Genomic DNA, 21,623 nt, shown 5'->3' with positions numbered 1-21,623 from the left:
GTAATTGAAAACCCAATCAACCCACATCATCAGAGAATGTACAGTTGCCACTCAGATGCTAGTAGGACCTCATTTACTGAGGGTCAGTCATTGTCACAAGTATGACACATTGTATGAAGATTTCATATCTTCACTCGCTTAACACTGAGAACCTTTAACGCAACACTGTAAGGTAGTTCCTGTCACACATTTCACTGACACAGAGTGGTTAAATAATTTTCTCAAGGTCACACAGCTTGTAAGTTATCTCTGAGCTGCCTTTGGAACGCAGCCAGTCTTTCCCCTTTACCACTATACACACTGTTCTCAGTCCCTTTAACATTTTTTCTCTCGCCTTTTCACTTCTCTACATTTTTCTCCCGGCCGTTAGTATAAATGCCTTTAAATGTCAGTTCCCCAATCAAAGTACTTACTTCCATCTGGTTGGTCAACTAAGCCATCCATTATCTGCATATAATATTTCCATCTTCAGCTGTGCTCAGCTGCCTGTATCACTAATCAGGCATCGTTCCTTCAACACATTCTACATGCTTGAAATTTACCAGAAATCCATCCCCTAGATATCTGAGCCTTCAGGGCAGACATGAGCCGCTCCAGCCAGGGCCAGAGAGGACTCTTCTTAGTTGGTGGGCAGGGTGTTGCCATTTGGGAAACATTCCTTCCTATAGTTTTGTTTCCACTACAGTAATTCTACATCTCTGCCCATAATAAGATTCAAATGATAATGATTAACAAGCATTCCAGTACCACAAATATTGAAATATTTAGCTATTAAGAAGGAATTACGACATCACAGCAGGGGGAGAGTGGGTTCTGCAAAGGTGGAGAATGAGACAATAAGAAATTATTTAGAAAAGGAAAAGAAAGAAAAAAAATAGCATGACAAGTTTGACTGTGACTTTAAATATGTCACTGTCTTCCCCTCCTCTCACAAATATGGTTGTGATTTAAGGGGAGGACTTTTTTTTTTTTTTTCAGACCTGACTTGTATTTTTTCACACCAGTACAACAATTTATGGGGCAAGGTAGACCCTGGGGAGAAGTGCTGTGTTATATAAACATATGCTGGCCTGCTTTTTCTGACGTGTCTCAGTGATGTTACTGAGTATTTCTTGAAGTTTCAGAAGGAAATGTTTTAGGCACTCTGATTAGTACACCAGATTACAAAATAAAAAGCAAGTTCCATCAAGGATCATTTCATATCACGACGCATACCAGAAGGTTAGTAGCGGCAGAGCTTTCCAGCGCATCGCGGCCGCGCAGACACACGCTGTAAAGTCTTCCCGAGCGCCATCTGGTTCTGCTCTCCCTGGCCTGGGGGATCTATAAAACTACTGAAGGAAATTGGAGTTAAGGAACGAGCATGTGTTTTACAGAATTTCAGATCTCTTGACTGAGGTTTGTAAAGTCTCTCTGAAAAACAATAAAAATCTTTGTTGAACCCTTTACTGTCACCCCTGTAGGAAAGGTATTAATCAACCACATTAGTGATAAGATTTTCCTAAATTGTGCTGTTGCCCATTTTACCAACACAGTGAGTCACTTTACGTACGAGGAATTTCCTGGTTTCAAATAGTCCTTATCCATCTCTCAGCTTTTAATTACCTAGATAGCATGTAACAATTTATAGGTCACAAGACCTGCCCTGGTGGATAGGGTGGGGCAGTGTTTTGATGTGAAGGAGTTTCGTCCGAGATGACTGGGTTTAGCCAAGTAGCCTGGGGAGAACGACTGCTCTAAACTCTATCGAATGTTCTTCAGCCAACCAACAGCTGGGGCCCCATCTAATAAAACGTGCCGTTGGTCACCATCCTCAGAGCTCTGACAGTGAATGAGACAGGCAGACTGTCACGGATCTTAGAAGCTGGCCACGTGGCCACTTCCGAGCCCATTTGGTAAAGAGAAGTCTTGAAGAAATGCTGAGAAGCAGAGACATCAATGTGACCAACGGCAGATCAGGACACGGGCACACACATGGGCATAGAGTTCTCTTTAGAGTTGCTGTGAGAGCTGGCATTGCTTTTTGTAGGCACAGCACCTTTTCCTACAATACGGAGCACATATGTATTGAGCATCTAGGGTATGTGTGTTACTCTGTGTTAAGCAGTGGAGGATGCACAGGTGAACAGAATTGGTCAAGATCCTTAAGGATTTTGTTTTTAATGATGGGATATGGATGTCATAAATGTGAGGGATGAGGCAGTGCACCCCAAGTGCCATGATAGTGAGCAAGGCATGGAAAGCAGAATAAAGCTGCTCTTAGTATGGCAGAACTTTGGCTGTTTGTTTTCTAGAGTCACTTCATTCTCGCATCCATTCATTCCATAATTATGCATCAAGTATGTAGTTGGTTCTAGGCATGGTGTCTGAATAGTGGATTAATTAGGCAAGATTCCCATGAGTGTTCAGGTTGACGGGACCAGTGAATAAGAGGGGAAAAGTCACTAAATCAGTTAACAAATGGCTAAATGTTGAATGATTAAAGATGATTTCACAAAGTGATAGGAAGAAAACAGGGTGATATGATAAGGGACAGGATTGCAATGGCTGCTCCAAGAAGGTCTTTTGGAAGAAGGGACAATTAAGCTGAAGTTTAAATGACCCAGAGATACCTTCAAGTGAAGAAGAGCATTCCAGGGCTAACAGAACAACTCATGCCCGGGCTCTGAGGCAGGAATGAGGCTAATGTGTTCGAAGACTGAAAAGTCAGTGTCACTGGAGTCGAAAAAGTAGGAAAGAGCACTATGAAAGGAGCCAGTGAGGGGGCAGAAAGTAGATCACCACTCCTAGCTTAGCGCTCTAGCTCATGAGTCCGGTACAGCTTGTTTTTGAGCTGCATGCCAGGGAACAATCAGAAATGCTCATAAAAGAAACCATGAATGTCACCGTGCCATCTGCTTCAATAAACCTCATAATTGGACACAACTCTTGCATTCTGTGATATGGTAAGAATGAGTCAATGAGTTCGAAAGCTAGTTGGTTCCAAATTATCACTTAGCCCCCCTAGTGTGTATCATGCAAAGCAAGTTATTTTATGGCATATTTTTGATGTTAAAAAAAGTAACTGGATTAAACAAGATAGAAACATTTCTCTCTCATATGGAAAAAAAAAAGTCCAATGGAGCCAGATAGTTCAAGACTGTTGTGGTAGCTGCACAGTCATCAAAGACCAGACTTCTTCTATCTTGCTGCATAGTAAACCTTAGTGTACTTCCTCATAGTCCAAAATGGCTGCTTAAGCTCTAGCCATTTTATCAACATTCCAGCCAACATGAAAAAATTAACCCTTTCTCTTTGAAGTTCTTTCCTAGACGTTGCCCACCGTATTTCTACTTAGCTCTCATTAACCAAAGCTAGTCACGTGGTCATACTTAGCTACAATAAGACAGCCAGAGGAATATAGTCTGAGCTGGAGGAAAAGATGATTCAAGATTCAAGTGGCTGCATCTAAGAAAGTGAGCAGAAACATATTAGGAGGCAACTAGAAGTCTCTGCCATGATAGTCAACAATTTTTCTACATAAGCCATATGTCAGTTTATGTCTTGCCATAGGTAAATCTTTTTTGAAGTTTTGAATTTTTAAAATATAATTTCCTAAAACAGATGGTAATTAGAAGATGAATGGAGATGTTAGTTAGATGGTGGTGATTTTGCAATATATAAATGTATGAAATCAACACTTTGCACTCCTTAAACTTATATAAGGTTATATGTCAATTATATCTCAATAAATTAGGAAAATAAATTTTTTAAAGAAAAAAAATTCCTGCCATCTGCAACATAGGCCATATATGTTTCACAGATTGAGTTACTAGTAATCAAAGAATTGATGTTTTATGAGATTTTTTTTTTTGCTTGTTTGAACTTTCCTTTATTTTTTCATCTTTAAAATGAGAATAAAATAGTACCTATCTCATGGTATTGATTTTTTACCTTTTTTTTTTTTAGATGGCTTTTAAGCAGGTAAAATATAGAGCACTGAGATATGGTACCTTATCTTTAATATAACTTCTCCAGTAGCATCAGAACATTTTTAAATTGTATTTCTCATAGCAAGAAGAATATTTTGTTACTAATTTTGTCATCATTTTTCTGGTACTTTTAAGTTTTTTAAATAGCACAGTGAAGAAGATTAAAATAAAGCAAAACAAATTCTGTTCTTAATTACTTTTACTGTTCTGGGAACTACACCCCTATAAAAGTTTCAGAGCTGTACAGTTTCTAATGCTCTTGATTTCTTTTAAAAAAGACTATTTTTGCATGTTCATTTCTCAGTATATATTGATACATAGTCAAATTTTACTTTAAAAAAATAAAGTTGGCTTCTGATTGATCTGATTGATCCTGGTGGCTCAGATGGTAAAGAATCTCCCTACAATGCAGGAGACCTGGGTTTGATCCCTGGGTTGGGAAGATCCCCTGGAGGAGGACATGGCAACCCACTCCAGTATTCTTGCCTGGAGAATCCCCATGGACAGAGGGCCTGGAGACTACAGTCCATGAGTAGCAGAGTCAGACCCAACGGAGCGACTAAGCACAATCACAGCACATTGACACACAGTCAACTTTTACTTAAAAAAAACTTAGCTTCTGATTGATCTAGGTCCCAAGTAGCTCTTCCTCCTATTCCTCTGATAACCTTTTTTAATCATTTGTTTGCAGAGAGTGGAGATACAAAGGTTGTTTCTCGCATTATTTAGCTGGATTGAATATTGAGTCCCACAGGGTGATCATGCCTTCTTCAGTTCCTCACCGCCACCCAGGAATGTCCAAGGGGGAAGGAGCACAGAAACGCTGTGAACAGGCATCTCATTTGCATGTTTTCTCAGATTTTCTTTGCTTGAAACAATTTGCATATTTTCTAAAATTTTTGTTTGTTTGGGATAATCCAAGCGAAGGGCTTTCTTTGTCTCAGAGTAATCAAGAGCTTCTGGTAATAATTGCAAACATATTGAGGTTTATCCGAAACACCCTTCTCCTTAGTTATTTTCTGGGTGTTCTGCCCTGTCTATTTTTACGGAGAAAGTAATTCATCCCGCATAAGAGCCCAATTCAGCTCAGTGCAACTGACATTTATGGAGCGCCTCTGCATCAGAACCTATACTGGGTGACAGTGGATCAAAAGTTGACAAAATAGAGTCCTTCTATGGAGCCTGAGTTGTGAGCAAACCAACAAATTGACAGAACATTAGAATGTAAGATCAGGACGCACAGGGGCTGGCCCAGGAGAAGCCACTCTGCACGCTATAGCTTGGAGAGTTTAGAACAGTTTCTTGGAACTACTGTTCCCTGCACTGTTCAGGAAGGCAAGAGAAAGAAGGACTTTCAAAGTAGTGTATGGTTAGTCATGTCCAACTCTGTGACCCCATGGACTATAGTCCACCAAGCGCCTCTGTCTATGGGATTCTCCAGGCAAGAATACCAGAGTAGGTAGCCATTCCCATCTCCAGGAGATCTTCCCCACCCTGGGATCAAACCTGGGTCTCCTGCATTGCAGGCAGATTCTTTAGCACCTGAGCAAACAAGGAAACCGTTCAAAGTAGACAGCAGCCGAAACAAAGAGGGAGGTTGGAGTTGCCAAGGGAGGGGATGGTTGGAACTAGAACTGAAAAGTTTAGCAAAGACTAGGTCACAGAAAATTACCTGATTATCATTTACATCATTCCCTTAAACCATGGCAGATTGTTTTTCTTTATGAAATTCATAGTATTCTAGAAAGTACCCGAGGCCATAGAGTACAAATTGGGTCAGAGGCTATGGCATATAAATGCTAGTAATAAGCTAGTGAGTGATTTAAAAATTTTGTATTTTGGCATGAATGTGTATCACATAATTGAAATTGTGTAAGAATGCTGTTGTGCTAAAATAAAACATCAAAGACCTATCTCAATGATAACCACCAGAGCATAGAACTTGGCATGTGCATTCCTCTGTCTTCAGGTTTTATCAGAGGGAAGTTTCAAGCCTCACTACCCAACATGAGCAGAAAACCTTCCATGGAAGTTCATCTCTTCAAGCCAAAGTCCACATGAGCTTGAAATTTGTCTCTGATTAAAGTGCAGAGTGATGAACTCACCATTTAGTGTTGACCCATTGATGCTTGTTATGTACCTCTGAGTTCAACCCCGTGCCCAGGTACCATAACAGATTCAGACAGAAAGGGTTAAGTTTCAGAGAAAGGCTCCCACAACTTGGAGACCTCTGTCACACCATGGTGTTTCCCAGGCCTATATATGAAACCTTTGCAAGTTTAAATTCAAATAACACAGTATTACCTGAAAGCAGATTTGATTTTGATGAGCTCATATCAGGTTTTCATACATCAAGGGCAGTGTTGCCAGGAGAAGGCACAATTTTAATGCAGTAAAAGCATTCTATTTATATTTTGCATTAAAAATATAGGTGTTCAGTTCAGTCATTCAGTCGTGTCCAACTCTTCGTGACCCCATGCACTATAGCACACCAGCTTCACCAGCTCTCTGAGAGTTGTCCATCACCAACTCTCAGAGCTTGCTCAAACTCATGTCCATTGAGTCAGTGATGCCATCCAACCATCTCATCCTCTGTCGTTCCCTTCTCCTCCTGCCTTCAATCTTTTCCAGCATCAAGGTCTTCTCAATTGAGTCAGATCTTCACATCAGGTGGCCAAAGTACTGGAGTTTCAGCTACAGCATCAGTCCTTCCAATGAATATTCAGGACTGATCTCCTTTAGGATGGACTGGTTAGATCTCCTTGCAGTCCAAGGGACTCTCAAGAGTCTTCTCCAACACCACAGTTCAAAAGCATCAATCCTTTGGCGCTCAGCTTTCTTTATAGTCCAACTCTCACATCCATACATGACTACTGGAAAAACCATATCTTTGACTAGATGGACCTTTGTTGGCAAAGTAATGTCTCTGCTTTTCAATATGCTATCTAGGTTGGTCTTAGCTTTTCTTCCAAGGAGCAAGCGTCTTTTAATTTCATGGCTGCAGTCACCATCTGCAGTGATTTTGGAGTCAAAAAGAGTCTGTCACTGTTTCCATTGTTTTCCCATCTATTTACAGTGAAGTGGTGGGACTGGGTGCCATGATCTTAGTTTTCTGAATGTTGAGCTTTAAGCCAACTTTCTCACTCTCCTCTTTCACTTTCATCAAGTGGCTCCTAAGTTCTTCGCTTTCTGTCATGAGGATGGTGTCATCTGCATATCTGAGGTTATTGATATTTCTCTCAGCAATCTTGATTCCAGCCTGTGCTTCATCCAGCCCGGCATTTCACACGATATACTCTGCATAAAAGTTAAATAAGCAGGGTGGCAATATAGAGCCTTGACATACTCCTTTCCTGACTTGAAATCAGTCAGTTGTTCCATGTCCAATTCTAACTATTGCTTTTTTTTTTAATTTTACTTTATTTTACTCTACAATACTGTATTGGTTTTGCCATACATCAACATGAATCCGCCACGGGTGTACACATGTTCCCTGAGCCCCCCTCCCACCTCCCTCCCCATACCCTATTACTTCTTGACCTGCATACAGATTTCTCAGGAAGCAGGTCAGGTGGTCTGGTATTCCCATCTCTTGAAGAGTTTTCCATGGTTTGTTGTGATCCACACAGTCAAAGGCTTTGGTGTAGTCAATAAAGCAGAAGTAGATGTTTTACTGGAACTCTCTTGCTTTGTCATTGATCCAATAGATGTTGGCAATTTGATCTCTGGTTCCTCTGCCTTTTCTAAATCCAACTTGAACATCTGGAAGTTCACGGTTCACATACTGTTGAAGCCTGGCTTGAAGAATTTTAAGCATTGCTTTGCTAGTGTATGAGATGAGTGCAATTGTGCAGTAGTTTGAACATTCTTTGGCATTGCCTTTCTTTGGGACTGGAGTGAAAACTGACCTTTTCCAGTCCTGTGGCCACTGCTGAGTTTTCCAAATTTGCTGGCATATTGAGTGCAGCACTTTCACAGCATGATCTTTTAGGACTTGAAATAACTCAACTGGAATTCCATCACCTTTACTAGCATTGTTCATAGTGATGCTTTCTAAGGTCCACTTGACTTCGCATTCCAGGATGTCTGGCTCTAGGCGAGTGATCACACCACTGTGGTTATCTGGATCATTAAGATCTTTCTTGTATAGTTCTTCTGTGTGGTCTTTAGCATTCAAGACTCTAAAGGATATCACTGTATCTCAGGTTCAGTGAATCAGCTCCTCTCATCCCCTGAGAAAGGGAGCTCAAGGAGAATGTAACCGTGCAGGTAGGCTAAATGAGATGGGACTGAAAGTGAAACACAGCCACAGAAACCTACCTTTTCCAAAGAAACGTTCAACTCATACAGCAGAGACAAAACACTTAAGAGCAATAGGAAGGGAAGATCCACAGCTCGGTGGGAAAAATCTAGAAAGTTTGTATGAAAAGAAGCAATAAATGCAAACCTGAAGTTGAGCACTGACTTTTTTTTCTTTTAATGAAAATGATTTCATGGAGAAAATGCTTTCAGAGGAGATCGGAAGGGTGAACTGAGACATAGGAGATGGAAAAGTGAAAGTGAAGTCGCTCAGTTGTGTCCGACTATTTGTGACCCCATGGACTGTAGCCCACCAGGCTCCCCCATCCGTGGAATTCTCCAGGCAAGAGTAATGCAGTGAGTTGCCATTTCCTTCTCCAGGAGATCTTCCCAACCCAGGGAGATAAGAGGAGTTTAATTATCTATTAACTGGGTAGATGGCTCTGAAAAGAGAACAGTGGAGGTCATGGGCTTCGAGGCTCACAAAACCGTATCATGTTCTACCCAACTGTTTCAGAGAAGCTGTAGCCAGAAAAAAAAACACTTAAATTCTTGGATCTGAAGCCACACTCGACCAAATCCTAAGAAGCACATGATAGGATATATAAGCTGTATGCAATACAAGCTTTGGGAGTTTTCAAAGTATTGTGAATCTATCCTAGTATAGTACTATATAGCTGATTGTGTTAGTTGAGTACCTAGGCTAATTTCATTGGACTTATGAACAAATTGGGCTTATAAATGTGCTCGCAGAACAGAACTCGTTTGTATGTAGTGAACTTAGTGTCTATTCTCCAGCACACGGATGGTGAGTGCTATGGAGAACCCCAGTGCAGGAAAGAGGATGGAAAGCCCTGCAGACGGGGTGGGGTGCTGTTTCAGGTGGCGTGGCCGTGGGAGAGCTCTGAAGATGACCTCTGAGCAAAGACCAGAGCGGGGTGGGCAGGACCTATGGCTCCCTGGACGAAGAGAGTCACAGACAGGAGGAGCAAACACTGATGAGGCCAGAGTGTGAAAGCACAACAGGGAGGGAGGGGACTTCCACTGAAAAAAGATGGATCAAGCCCTACTCCTCTCTCCCCAAATTACATAAATATCTAGTTATGATTGCTCCCAGAATAGCTCCATGCCAGAACAAGAAAACCAAGCAACATCTCAGGAATATAGTCCCAAAGCTCTGATGTTGTTTGGCTTTTAATCATTCTAAACACTAAGTTGTAAGAACTTACTTATTTCAACAATTATTTATTAACACCTGATTGGTGGTTAAGCACTTGGATTGTAAGAATTCATCAAGGTGTATTCCTCTTCTTACAAGGATCATAGTTGGTAATTAGAAAATGGATAATAGTTACCCATTTTGGAATAGTTACCCAAATTGGAAGCACAAAGTAGAGTCAGCTAACCCAAATCTAAGGATAGAAGTGACGTCCAGTGTGAAAGTTGAAAAGCCAACAAGAATCATAGACACAGGGGCTTCAGGACGAGAATCAGCTTGGGTGGCTTCCAGGATCTGAAACACGTGGTGTAGCTAGAAATGAGGGCTGTCTTGAGAGATGATATGGGGGAAGTAATCAGAAGTCAAATAGGAAAGGTCATGAAATCATATTATGGAATTTTGTATGCCATCCTGGGGGTGGTGTGAAGCCACTGAAAGGGTTTCATCCAAGAACTGCTCAAATCTAATTTACACTGTGGAAACATCCCTTTGGCTACAGTGTGGGGAGTGACTAGAAGCAGAGCACGACTGGAGTCGACAAGTCCACCCATGCGTCTATAAGGACAGGCAAAGTTTGGACTGGAATAATGGCAGTGGGTGAGAAAGAAGTAGACAGGTCCAAAGTTACTAGAACACAAGAGAACCAGGCTATATGATGGATGTGGTACCAAGAGACAGTTCACAAATACAGTCCAGGTGTCTGTCTCAGGTAGGTGGCAATGAAGCTGTTCTCTGAAGAGATTGCACAAAGGAAGAGCAGGTCTGGGAGGTAGACAGTGTGTGCTGGGGATGTATTAAGTTTGAAGTACCTATGTAGCGCGGTCGGTAAAGAGTCTGCCTGCAGTGCAGGAGACCACAGTTCAATCCCTGGGTCAGGGAGATCCTCTGGAGAAGGAAATGGCAACCCACTCCAGTATTCTTGCCTGGAAAATCCCATGGACAGAAGAGCCTGAAGGGCCCCAGCCCATGGGATCACATGAGTCAGACACAACTTAGAGAATAAACTACCATATGTAACATTCAAGTTCAGAACTGGATAATCTGTGTTTGAAGCAGAAGCAAGAGATGTGAGCCACAGGGAGGGACCATAACTGATCCCTTTGTAGATAATAGAAACCGTCAACCATCCCAGGGAGAGTATATATGTGATAACAGAAGACTCCTGAGAGAATGCTAGGATAATCCACTTCTCTGTTTATTCAGGGATCATCCAAACAGTCAGCTTCCTAATAATTACATTCTGTGAATAGCTTGGACAATATTATCTTGTTGTTCAGTCACACATGTACTAGGCTTCCCTGTCCTTCACTATCTCCCTGAGTTTGCTCAGACTCACATCCATTGAGTCAGTGATGCCATCCAACGCAATATCTCATGCTCTGGCACCCCCTTCTCCTCTTGCCCTCAAGCTTTCCCAGCATCAGGGTCTTCTCTGATGAGTTAGCTCTTCACAGGAAGTGCCCAAAGTATTGGAGCTTCAGCTTCAGCATCAGTCTTTCCAATGACTATTTTAGGGTTGATTTCCTTTAGGACTGACTGGTTTGATCTCCTTGCAGTCCAACGGACTCTCAAGAATCTTCTCCAGCACCACAGTTCAGAAGCATCAATTGTTCAGTGCTCAGCCTTCTTTATGGTCCATCCCTCGCATCCATACATGACCACTGGAAAAACCATAGCTGTGACTATGCTTTTTAGTACTGTCTAGATTTGTCATTGCTTTTCTTCCAAGGAATAAGTGTCTTAGTTTCATGGCTGCAGTCACCGTCCACAGTGATTTTGAAGCCCAAGAAAATGAAATCCAACACTGTTTCCACATTTTTCCCATCTATTTGGCATGAAGTGATGGGATCAGATGCCATGATCTTAGTTTTTTGAATGTTGAGCTTCAAGCCAGCTTTTTCACTCTCCTCTTTCACTTTCATCAAGAGGCTCTTTAGTTCCTCTTCACTTTCTGCCATTAAAGTGGTATCATCTGCATACATGAGGTTGTTGATATTTCTCCCAGGAATCTTGATTCCAGCTTGTGCTTCATCAAGCCCAGCATTTCGCGTGATGTACTCTGCATAAATGTTAAATAAGCAGGGTGGCAGTATACGGCCTTGACATACTCCTTTCCTGATTTGGAAATCAGTCTGTTGTTCCATGTCAAGTTCTAACTGTTGCGTCTTGACCTGCACACGGATTTCTCAGGAGGCAGATAAGGTAGTCTAGAATTCCCATCTCTTTAGGAATATTCCACAGTTTTTGTGATCCATAAAGTCAAAGGTTTTAGTATAGTCAGTGAAGCAGAGGTAGATTTTTTTTGGAATTCCCTTGCTTTATCTATGATCCAGCGAATGTTGGCAATTTGATCTCTGGTTCCACTGCCTTTTCTAAATCTAGCTTGTACATCTGGAAGCTCTCAGCTAACTTGAAGGATTTTGGCATAATTTTGCTATCATGTGAAATGAATGCAACTGTACAGTAATTTGAGCGTTCTTTGGCATTGCCTTTCTTTGGGATTGGAATGAAAACTGACCTTTTCCAGTCCTGTGGCCACTGCTGACTTTTCCTTTTCCAAATTTGCTGGCATATTGAGTGCAGCACTTTAACAGCATCATCTCTGGGGATTTTAAATAGCTCAGGTGGAATTCCATCACCTTCACTAGCTTTGTTTGTAGTGATGCTTCCTAAGGCCCAGTTGACTTCACACTCCAGGATGTCTGGCTCTAGCTGAGTGATGACACCGCTTGGTTATCTGGGTCATTAAGACTTTTTTGTATATTCTGTGTATTCTTGCCAAGTCCTCTTATTCTCTTCTACTTCTGTTATGTCCTTGCCGTTTTTGTCCTTTATTGTGCCTATCTCTGCATGAAATGTTCCCTTGGTATCTCCAATTTTCTTAAAGAGATCTCTGGTCTTTCCCATTCTTTGGTTTTCCTTTATTTCTTTGCATTGTTCACTTGAGAAGGCTTTCTTATTTCTCCTTGCTATATTCTGGAATTCTGCATTCAGATGGGTATATCTTTCCCTTTCTCCTTTGCTTTTACTTCTTTTCGCAGCTATTTGTAAGTCCTCCTCAGACAACCACTTTGCCTTCTTGCATTTCTTTTTCTTGTGAATGGGTTTGGTCACCACCTCTTGTGGAATGTCCATGTAGTTTTTCCTATGAGTTTCACTGGTGTTCTACTGTTTTTAAAAATCTCACAGTGAATATTTGCAATTCCCAAAATTAGTTCCTTGGGATATTAGTAAGCAATATACGGGGAAAAGTGTCCCTTGGTCAATAAATACATCTTGGAAACCTTGGTTTAAAACACTATTTAGTAGGTTCTTTATTATGATTTCTCAAAGACTTAAATAAGCTACTCTATCCTGTGACTCACCAGGACTAGAGGCTGCTGTGGTTTGTTTGAGCCATGACAAGCTTTTGGACAAAGTGCTTTCAGGACTAGTAACCACAAACAGTTTAATGGGATAGTAACCTCTACCCAAAAAGTGTACCAAATTTCAACACATAGTTTCAGAAATTGAATTACCAAATTAACAGGAATGAATGTTTTTGTTCTTGATACACATGTCAGTTGCCTTTCCCAAAGTGAGTGCGTTGCTTATGGGAGTGTAAATTACTACTCAGACCTGTTTCACCATGCCTTCCCACTCCCCCAGGTGTGATTGTGAATTGTTCAAATCTGATCTAATTTGGTAATGTTTTTGCAACTGTAGAGAGGCTCAACATTTTCCCATGTTATTGATTACTTGGTGCTGCTTTTGTGAATACCTTCTCAGATCCTTTGCCTGTCTATTGGGATCTTAGCTACTCTTATGAAAATAAGTGGTCTATTTTTATCTCAGATATTAATGCAGAATCTCATATACTTCTGACAGCCATTTTCCAAGTTCTTATGTATCGTTTATTTTTCAGTTAGGTTATTTTTGAACCTGTGGTGCTTCTACATTTTCATGAATCAGTTCTTTAAAGCATTTCTTTCTATAGTTTTTTTTTCTTTTGAATAGGTTTCTTTTTTTTTAATTTATTCATCTTAATTGGAGGCTAATTACTTTACAATATTGTAGTGGTTTCTATAGTTTTTTTCACCATTTTAAGGCTTAGAAAATCCTTTTATAAAGTTTTATCTAGACACTTAGTAATCACTTCTTGTTTTTTGTTGTTGTTAACATTAATTCTTAACCCCTCTGGTATTTATTAATATATTAATTTATCTTATACCCTTCCCCCTCCCAGAAAACTAACCAAGTTTTACAGCACTATTCTCTGAATAATTTTCCCTTCCAAATTAATATATAGTACCCATACAATCTTGAATAATTTTTATGAATTAAAAAACATTTATCTCCATTTATTAAATTAGCAAATTGAGATGAATGGCAATTTATTAAGATTCAGTTACTTGGCCAATTTCAGTCTGGAGAGGAGTAGATGTTAATGTGATGAAAACTATGACATTTATAAACTTGCATTTAATTTGATGTTGTGATAAAAAAACACTTCCTTCCTTGAAGCTCATGGGAGAGATCACTAAAAGGAACACAAGACTAGAGAGCTTAGAGGAATTTGAAAATTAAAGAAAAAAACGTTTGTTGATAATCAATGTTAGTAATAAAAGCAGCCACTTAATAAACATTATTGGTTTAATTCTTATAATCCACTTTACAGCTGAGGAAGCAGAGACCCAGAAGTGACTTCCTCTGGCCCTGAGAGCCGGGACAGAGCCAGGACCGCTTCCAGGGCTGGTGATAAACAGCCCTGGTCCAGTTGGGGTCTGCGGATATAGTTTTAGCACTCCCCAAGGGGCCTTCTTATAGCATCTGTACTTTAGGAAAGAATCAGCATCCTATTCGACATTTATAGGGTAAACGGGGGGGACAGACTTAAGAAGTGCATTGCTGAAAGTTTGTAGGCAGGTAAGCACATCGAAATCCTCTCTCTTCCGAGCCTGAACTTGGAGGACCCTGCAGGTGAAAGAGTAAGTGTTCCTGTCTGTGTGAGAACATGGGTACCAAGGGGTCACCTCACTGTGGGTCAGAAGGTAAGCCTTCCCATCCGCTCCCTGCACAGGAGCTAGGCTTTTCTCAAATGTTCTTTCTCCGCAAGTTCGTAGGGAAATTTCAGAACAATTCCCTGGTCCTCTGTGTCTTCAGGCAGCGACAGTTCACTTTTGAAGCCTGAGGCCGATGCCGAGGCAGCATTGCTCTGCAGACACGCAGTTGTTTGTTCCCAGAGCAGGGCCTGTGCCCTCCGCTTTGCCGGCTTTGCAGCTCCCTGGGCTGATCCTCTCAAGTCCCCCGGGAGCCACTTTTGTGGCAGATTCCATTTGGTTTCAAAGGGCCTTGAGAGGGGTGGCGGGGCCACTTGGCGTGATCCCCCCAATCTCCCACGTTAAGAGTGACTTGCAAGCTGCCCTGGCGGGAGCCTCAGCCCAGCCCCAAACAGGCTGCCCCTGTTCCCCCATTGTCTGCGGACCAGGCGTCTTTTCCCAGCTGACCTGCCTGCAAGTGGAGAGATGTGAAAAGTTAGAGACAAAAATGGTCTCTACAGAGTGAGAGAGAGCTTTCTTGTACAGAAAGGAAGGAAATACCTCTGTGGGATTTTATTTTTCCCCCCCTCTTCATCCAAAAAATACAAAGAGACTCTCTGTCTTTAATGCGAATGTCGGCTTTAAATCTCTTAGGTTTGGATTAACTCTGCAAAAGAAAAAAAAAATCTGACAGGCTTTCAGATATGACGCAGAAAAACTTTTTTCCCCTCAATTCATGGTATGCATTTGCAAAGCCAAAGGCTGGTGGACTGAATAGTGGGCGCCAGTCTCCCCGTCATAGTTAACATCACAATAGTCAGAATTAGCAGCCTCTGTCCCCACCAGGGGACATTTAATACAAGGTGGCAAAGGCAAGAATAAACCTCTCTTCTCTTGCCCCCCAAATTAAAAGAGATTAAAATTAAACCAAAGAAACGAGGTTATTTTCAGTTACATGACTTAGACTTATCTTACCTTTTTCCTGCAAAAGGAAAAAGAAATGTGGCATTTTGCAGTCATTACCTAACTCAAAAGCTTCCTTCCAACTAAACAAAACCCACTGACTTGATGGACATTTCCTATTACACAGTTATTGTTGGTTTTCACTATTGAAGATGTCAGCAAGCATGTCGAAGATCATGTTTTGCTTATAAAATAAAATGACTTTTATGTGAATATCTTTCGTCTTGGTGGTGTCCGGAAAGTGGGTGCTGTTCCACTGAATCCACGTGGCAACGTTTATTTTCTGAAATTTGGGGTAATAGCATGTTCTTGTTTTTAATGTGTTCAGAGCTCTTTCATCTGAGATACTGAAGTATTCTGCACCAAGAGTCGGTGTCAATAAGCTTCTGTTAATGTACAAAAATTTTAAATAGCAGCTCCCAGTTTCCAAATGAGAGTCAAAATGAATAGGTAATCTGAAGCACAACTTAAAATTAGCAGTCTTCATATTTGATAAGGATGGATTGATTAGGACTGTTTGTTTATGTATAATTGTGAAACCACCTATATAAATTAAACTCTAGATCATTTTTAATTCCTGACCCACAACTATTTAAAAACAAGTTTCTTGTGTGATACTTAGTGGGATGTAAATGGGTGTGCATTAGTTGGCTACTATATAACGGAGTTATAACAATACGTTTATGGATTTAAATAGGTACTGCAAATTTGTTCTTGATAAACAAATAGACTCAAAGTGAAATAAAATGTTACTTTTGGTTTTATTTATTTATATGACACTATCCACTTTAAGCTCTAGGTAATCTAATTACATTATAAAGGGGTTTTTATTATAATCACAAACAACTAACAGTGTATTAATTTTTATTATAGAATCAGTTTCTTTGCAACCCCAAAGGCTCTGATATAGCAATTTGGGATTTAATACAAATGAAAGGGTGTTAAAATAATTTTTCAGAATACACTGAAACAAGTTATATAAATCTTTGAACAAAAATTAGTATTATTCCTATATAATATCAAATTGTTATTTTTCATAGATACCCTAACTTGTTTATACTGTATTCATGATGTATCTGGATGATGTTTTAGCATAGTGTACTATTTTAGAAAAAGTAAATTTTTATTTTCCAGAAGTAGTAAATTTAGTTTCTAATTGGGACTGATTTTATGTATTGTATTATAAGAGAATTTAATCCAGTATATGTTTGAAGTTTGCTCAAAAAGATAATTTTTTATATTCTAAGTTATTTTTTTCCTTTTTTTTTATTTTTATTTTTATTTTTACTTTATTTTACTTTACAATACTGTATTGGTTTTGCCATACATTGACATGAATCCACCATAAAAGAAGGTCAAAGTTTATTACTCCATGTTTTGGTCACAATAATAAAAAATTAATATAAAAATATGAAAAGATTTGGTTCATGATAAAACTTTGCTGTATTAGCTACTGAGGGAAAAATAGAAAGGCATGTTTTCATAAATTAGACTTTTAATTCCAAATATTTCACAAGTTTGAATTCAGAGTTATTTTATGCCCTCTTGCGAATGAGATTCTTAAAATTATTTTACTTGAAATCATATAAAAACTTAATTTGTATTTACTGATGTATTTTTATGGTTTTTAAAGTTATACTGTTTCTGATACTCAGGCAGCCATGTTGTTCAGTTCTGGAGTCTTTTGGACGGGCCTGTTATTTATCCCTGTGGCCTCCTTGCTCCTTGATGTGGTGTATAAGGTGTAAGTATAATACTCAGTTATGTACATAACAACATAGATGGCGTATTAATCCTCAGATTTCTCTAGTTGTAACGTCAACTCTAATATAGAGCTTACAAGATAGGAATTAGAAATATTAATTAATTCTATGTAAATAAAGGAGAAAGGACCAACTGAGGAACTAGAAAACTATATTAGTTTAAAAGAGCCAGCAGAAGTAAAGCAGGTAGTTTCAATTAACATTTTTATTAATCAGCCTGAAAAACCCCTTCAAGGTAGAAGAAAAAGTTCTGTTATCTCCAAACACACGCACGCGCGCGCGCACACACACACACACACACACACACACACACATAAATTTTCAGTGAACAATAGTTGTGAAAGGAAATTTTTGCTCACCTGATTCTAAACATATATAAAATAGAGACTAGAAGAGTCCACAATCTTATTAATCCTTCTCAAGGACTGTAAGTTTTAAAATGTTCTCTCTTCCCACAAAAAAGATATCATTAGTTAATGTGATGCTTGTTTAATAACTATGAAAGTTTTATTACTATCAACCTAAACTATTTATGACTATTGTTTCTATAATTATATTAATGCCCAAAATTACTATAATTTTTTAGATTCTAAGAAAAAATTCCTTGTACTCTGATTACTATTGTACTTGGAAGCAGCATGGTAACAACTTGTTTTATAATGTTTTAAATCTTCATACAAATACTTCTATACTTTTTCTTTTCTTTCCCTTTTATGTTTTTGCAGTATCAAGAGGACTGCATTTAAAACATTAGTAGATGAAGTTCAGGAGCTGGAGGCAAAATCTCAAGACCCAGGAGCAGTTGTGCTTGGAAAAAGGTAAAATACACACTATGTTCTTTTCTCAGTGAGCTTTACATTTTTCTTTTGCTAGCGGTTGGAAATAAGCAGTTAAACTTGTATTTATCTGTTAACGTGGAGCTGGCAGTGTCACTGACAGATTTTGGAATCAGAGAGATGCAGATTCAAATCAAATCTCTCTTCACTGAGCTGCCTGCGACCTCAGCCAGGTTGCTTGGTGCTCAGTTCAGTTCAGTTCAGGTCAGTCGCTCAGTCGTGTCCGACTCTTTACGACCCCATGAATCGCAGCACTCCAGGCCTCCCTGTCCATCACCAACTCCCGGAGTTCACTCAGACTCACGTCCATCGAGTCCGTGATGCCATCCAGCCATCTCATCCTCTGTTGTCCCCTTCTCCTCCTGCCCCCAATCCCTCCCAACAATTTCCTTATCTACGTATCTCTCTCACAGCCAGTCATGAGAATTGAAAATAATGTCAATAAAGCAGGTGGCTTGGGGCTTCATGAGCACTAAATAAATGGTGGCTACAAATAGTGTTTATTGTTAAACTGAAAAAGAAACTGCATGTAAGAATTAAAGATTTTAAAATTAAAAAAATTAAAAAATAAAAAAAATAAAGATTCCATATATAAGAGACTTCAAAAAAAGAAAAAGAAACTGCAGTATTCATAATGCAATAGAATACAATCAGAGTCAGAGGCTGACATAGAGTCAACTCTCCCTCAGTTACCTTCATGGTTCAGTACTTTATTGGGAACTGAGCTGAGGGTCATATATGAAGTGAGTTATGTCTTCCAAATCCTCTTCATCACCACCACCTACCCACCCCCAAACCCAGAAAAAAAAAAGCAATGTTATTTACTAAACTTTACAAAGCATTACAAAAAAGAAACTAAAATTATTCGAAAGCACTCTATAATAATCCACAATTATGATGAAAATACCAGGAATTTATTCTCCCTCTCTCTCATCACACTAAAGTCAGTTAGCGTTTTGTCTCGACCCTAGGAAACGTTTCGCCCTGGTCTCTGTCTCCTTCATCGTGATTCACTGTCATTACTCAGTTTAACACAATGGAGTAAGTGTCAGACTGGGGACTTGGGCTGAGACCTTGGCTTCCAGCCTGCTCTTGCTCTCATTAGGCCAAAGGGGCACGTCATACACCAGTCTGCGCCTCTCTCCTAAAATTAACAGCGCTGGCATCTATCTGTGTGGCGGGCACCGCGGGCAAGGCACTGCACCCCTCACTTCATAGCAACTGTGGCATTGAACCGCCATGACATTCATGGACAAATCCATCATCCCCGGTTTTTCCAGATGAGGAAACTGGGGCTTAGAGAGACCCAAGCTCTCCAGGTCAGAAGTGACCGTCCTGGGCCTTGAGCCCATGTCAGTTGAGTCTAGAAACCCTAAGCAAGCACTATGCTGCCTCCTTTCACTGCTATTCAGGAGTGTAGTGGCGTGGCACCAGACAGAGCCTGCTTGTAACACGACAGTTCTGACCCTTCCGTGTCAGCTTCCCTGTGCACATGATGAGTTGGTGACACCTACCTTCAGATGACAGGAGTAGCTCCTCTTCCCCGCGCTTTCCCCTCATCTCTTCCCTTCACCTCCAACTCTACACCAACCCCACTATTTTTCATAAACCGTCCCTCAGTAAATGTTTACTCTCGCTTTCCCTTCAGCTATGAAAAGGATATACCAAGAGTTCTAGCTCTTAGGAAAGAATGGGTGCATGTATATGTATGACCAAGTCCCTTTGCTGTGCATCTGAAACTATCAAAGCATGGTTAATCAGCTGTACTCCAGTATAAAAATGTTTATTTTTTTTAAAAAAGAGTTCTATTAATAGTTCACAGAATCATAAATAAAAATATTCACAATTATTAGGGAAAGTCCACTGATAGTACTGTTACTGCCCTTAATAAATTTCTCCTGTTTGTATGTTAATAAAACTTACATTAAGCCCCTTCATGTAATACTGTTTTTCATCATTTGTAGTATATCAGTGACTTCAACAATTCATAAGTCAGACTGAGGGTTCGATGTGATGACCTCTGGTCTCTGGGTCCTAAAGAGTCAATGAGTCTTACATTAAATAAATCAGAGAGCCTAAAAAGAAAGAAATGAATTCCATGTAAATGACCACCAACTTCTCCATAGAAAATGCATCTGATAAATTTCCTGCTGCTGCTCAGCTCATTTGCCTAAAATAGTGGTTCAGTTTATTTCGGGGACTCAGGACTAAGTTAGTTGTTAGCTGAATAGCCCAGTCAAAAACCTCTAGTTTGGTATGGACCCCATGTTGCCATTGCTGCTGATCGCTGAGCAAAATGATGGTGATGGTCAGCCTGGCCATGGTGTCTCCCTGCTGAGTGGCAGCTAGAGAGGAAGATCTGAGAGGGGAAAAGTAGCAACTGGTTGGCAAAGCCTTCACATCTCATTCTAAGGCAGCTTAGCAATTGTCAGATTGATTTTATTGACAGAATTGTTTCAGGAACCTTGGAGAATGAGATTCATGTCAAATTTTCAAACATGAGCTGATTCCATCTGCATTTTTCAAAGAGGGAGAAATGGTGATTTCTGTGTATTCGAGTGACAGCAGGCTTCCTTGAGGGCTGAAACACACACATTATTTTATGCTTCCTGGCCTCGGCCTGTGCTGATCCCTTGTCTAGAAGCTGAGACCCTCTTACAGACGGGTAATCCAGTTCCTGGCCTTCAGAACCCAGTGCAAATGCGATCACCTCAGCATTCCCCAGATGAAACCAATTCCCACCCGCTGTCTCTGCATTTGGTGTGTTCTCCTGCTTCTGCATTTACCAGAGTATTCCAGAGTGTGTGTCTTCAACCTGTGTCTGCTCGTGTCCCCGACTAGATGGAGCTCCTTGTAAGAGAGGCCTCTGTCTCAGTCTTCATGGCAACCCAGCACCAACCACAGAGCCAGGAACATAGTAACGCTCAGCTAATGTTTACTGAATGGATGAATGAATGGTTAGGAGAATGAACCAGAGAATAAATGCATTAATGGAAGGGTAGGTGAAAGGATAGTTGAGTAGTGGGCTAACCTGTGGTAAAGGAAAATGTGATACACGAGAACATAGAACTATCTAGGTTACACTTCCCAAACTAGCAAGCTCCCGTGTAATGATTGTTTACTTTTTTGTCATAGAAGGATGCAGTTCTTAAGAACGACCTTATAAGTGGATCACCCCAATTTTTTAATCTTCACTAAGCACTACTGTGAAGTCAAGCTAGGTGTAAACACACAGCTTCTCTGTGTCAGAGAAACTAACGTGTAAGCACTGTCTCCAGATTAGCATTTACAATAATTCATTTCTCATCTCTACTCATTTTCAAAAATTAAAACATCTTGGTTAAAAGAACTAGTCTTTTTTTAATAGAAATAAGTATGCCATTTATCATATTATCATCCTGACTTCCCTGGTGGCTCAGATGGTAAAAAAATATCTGCCTGCAGTGCAGGAGACCCGGGTTCAATCTCTGAGTCAAGAAGATCCTGGATTTCCCAGGCGAAAATACTGGAGTGAGTTGCCATTTCCTCCTCCAGATCACTGTGTAGCCATGGCT

General features: G+C 40.2%; 1 protein-coding gene across 4 annotated transcripts in view; it reads left to right on the top strand.

The window, feature by feature from the left end:
* The window catches only part of ATP8A1 (ATPase phospholipid transporting 8A1), a 230,379-nt gene that overhangs the window by 198,977 nt on the left and 9,779 nt on the right, over positions 1–21,623 (top strand). For all 4 annotated transcript variants that reach the window (XM_018049411.1, XM_018049410.1, XM_018049412.1 and 1 more), the window contains 2 exons: positions 17,126–17,214; positions 17,959–18,051. In XM_018049411.1, the coding sequence (XP_017904900.1) occupies positions 17,126–17,214; positions 17,959–18,051 (182 nt within the window). The remainder of the gene's footprint in view (positions 1–17,125; positions 17,215–17,958; positions 18,052–21,623) is intronic.

The sequence above is a fragment of the Capra hircus genome, chromosome 6 (assembly GCF_001704415.2).
Source record: "Capra hircus breed San Clemente chromosome 6, ASM170441v1, whole genome shotgun sequence".
Lineage (NCBI taxonomy): Eukaryota > Metazoa > Chordata > Mammalia > Artiodactyla > Bovidae > Capra > Capra hircus.
Note: the sequence above shows the minus strand (reverse complement) of the source record. Positions and strands in the feature narration are given on the sequence as shown.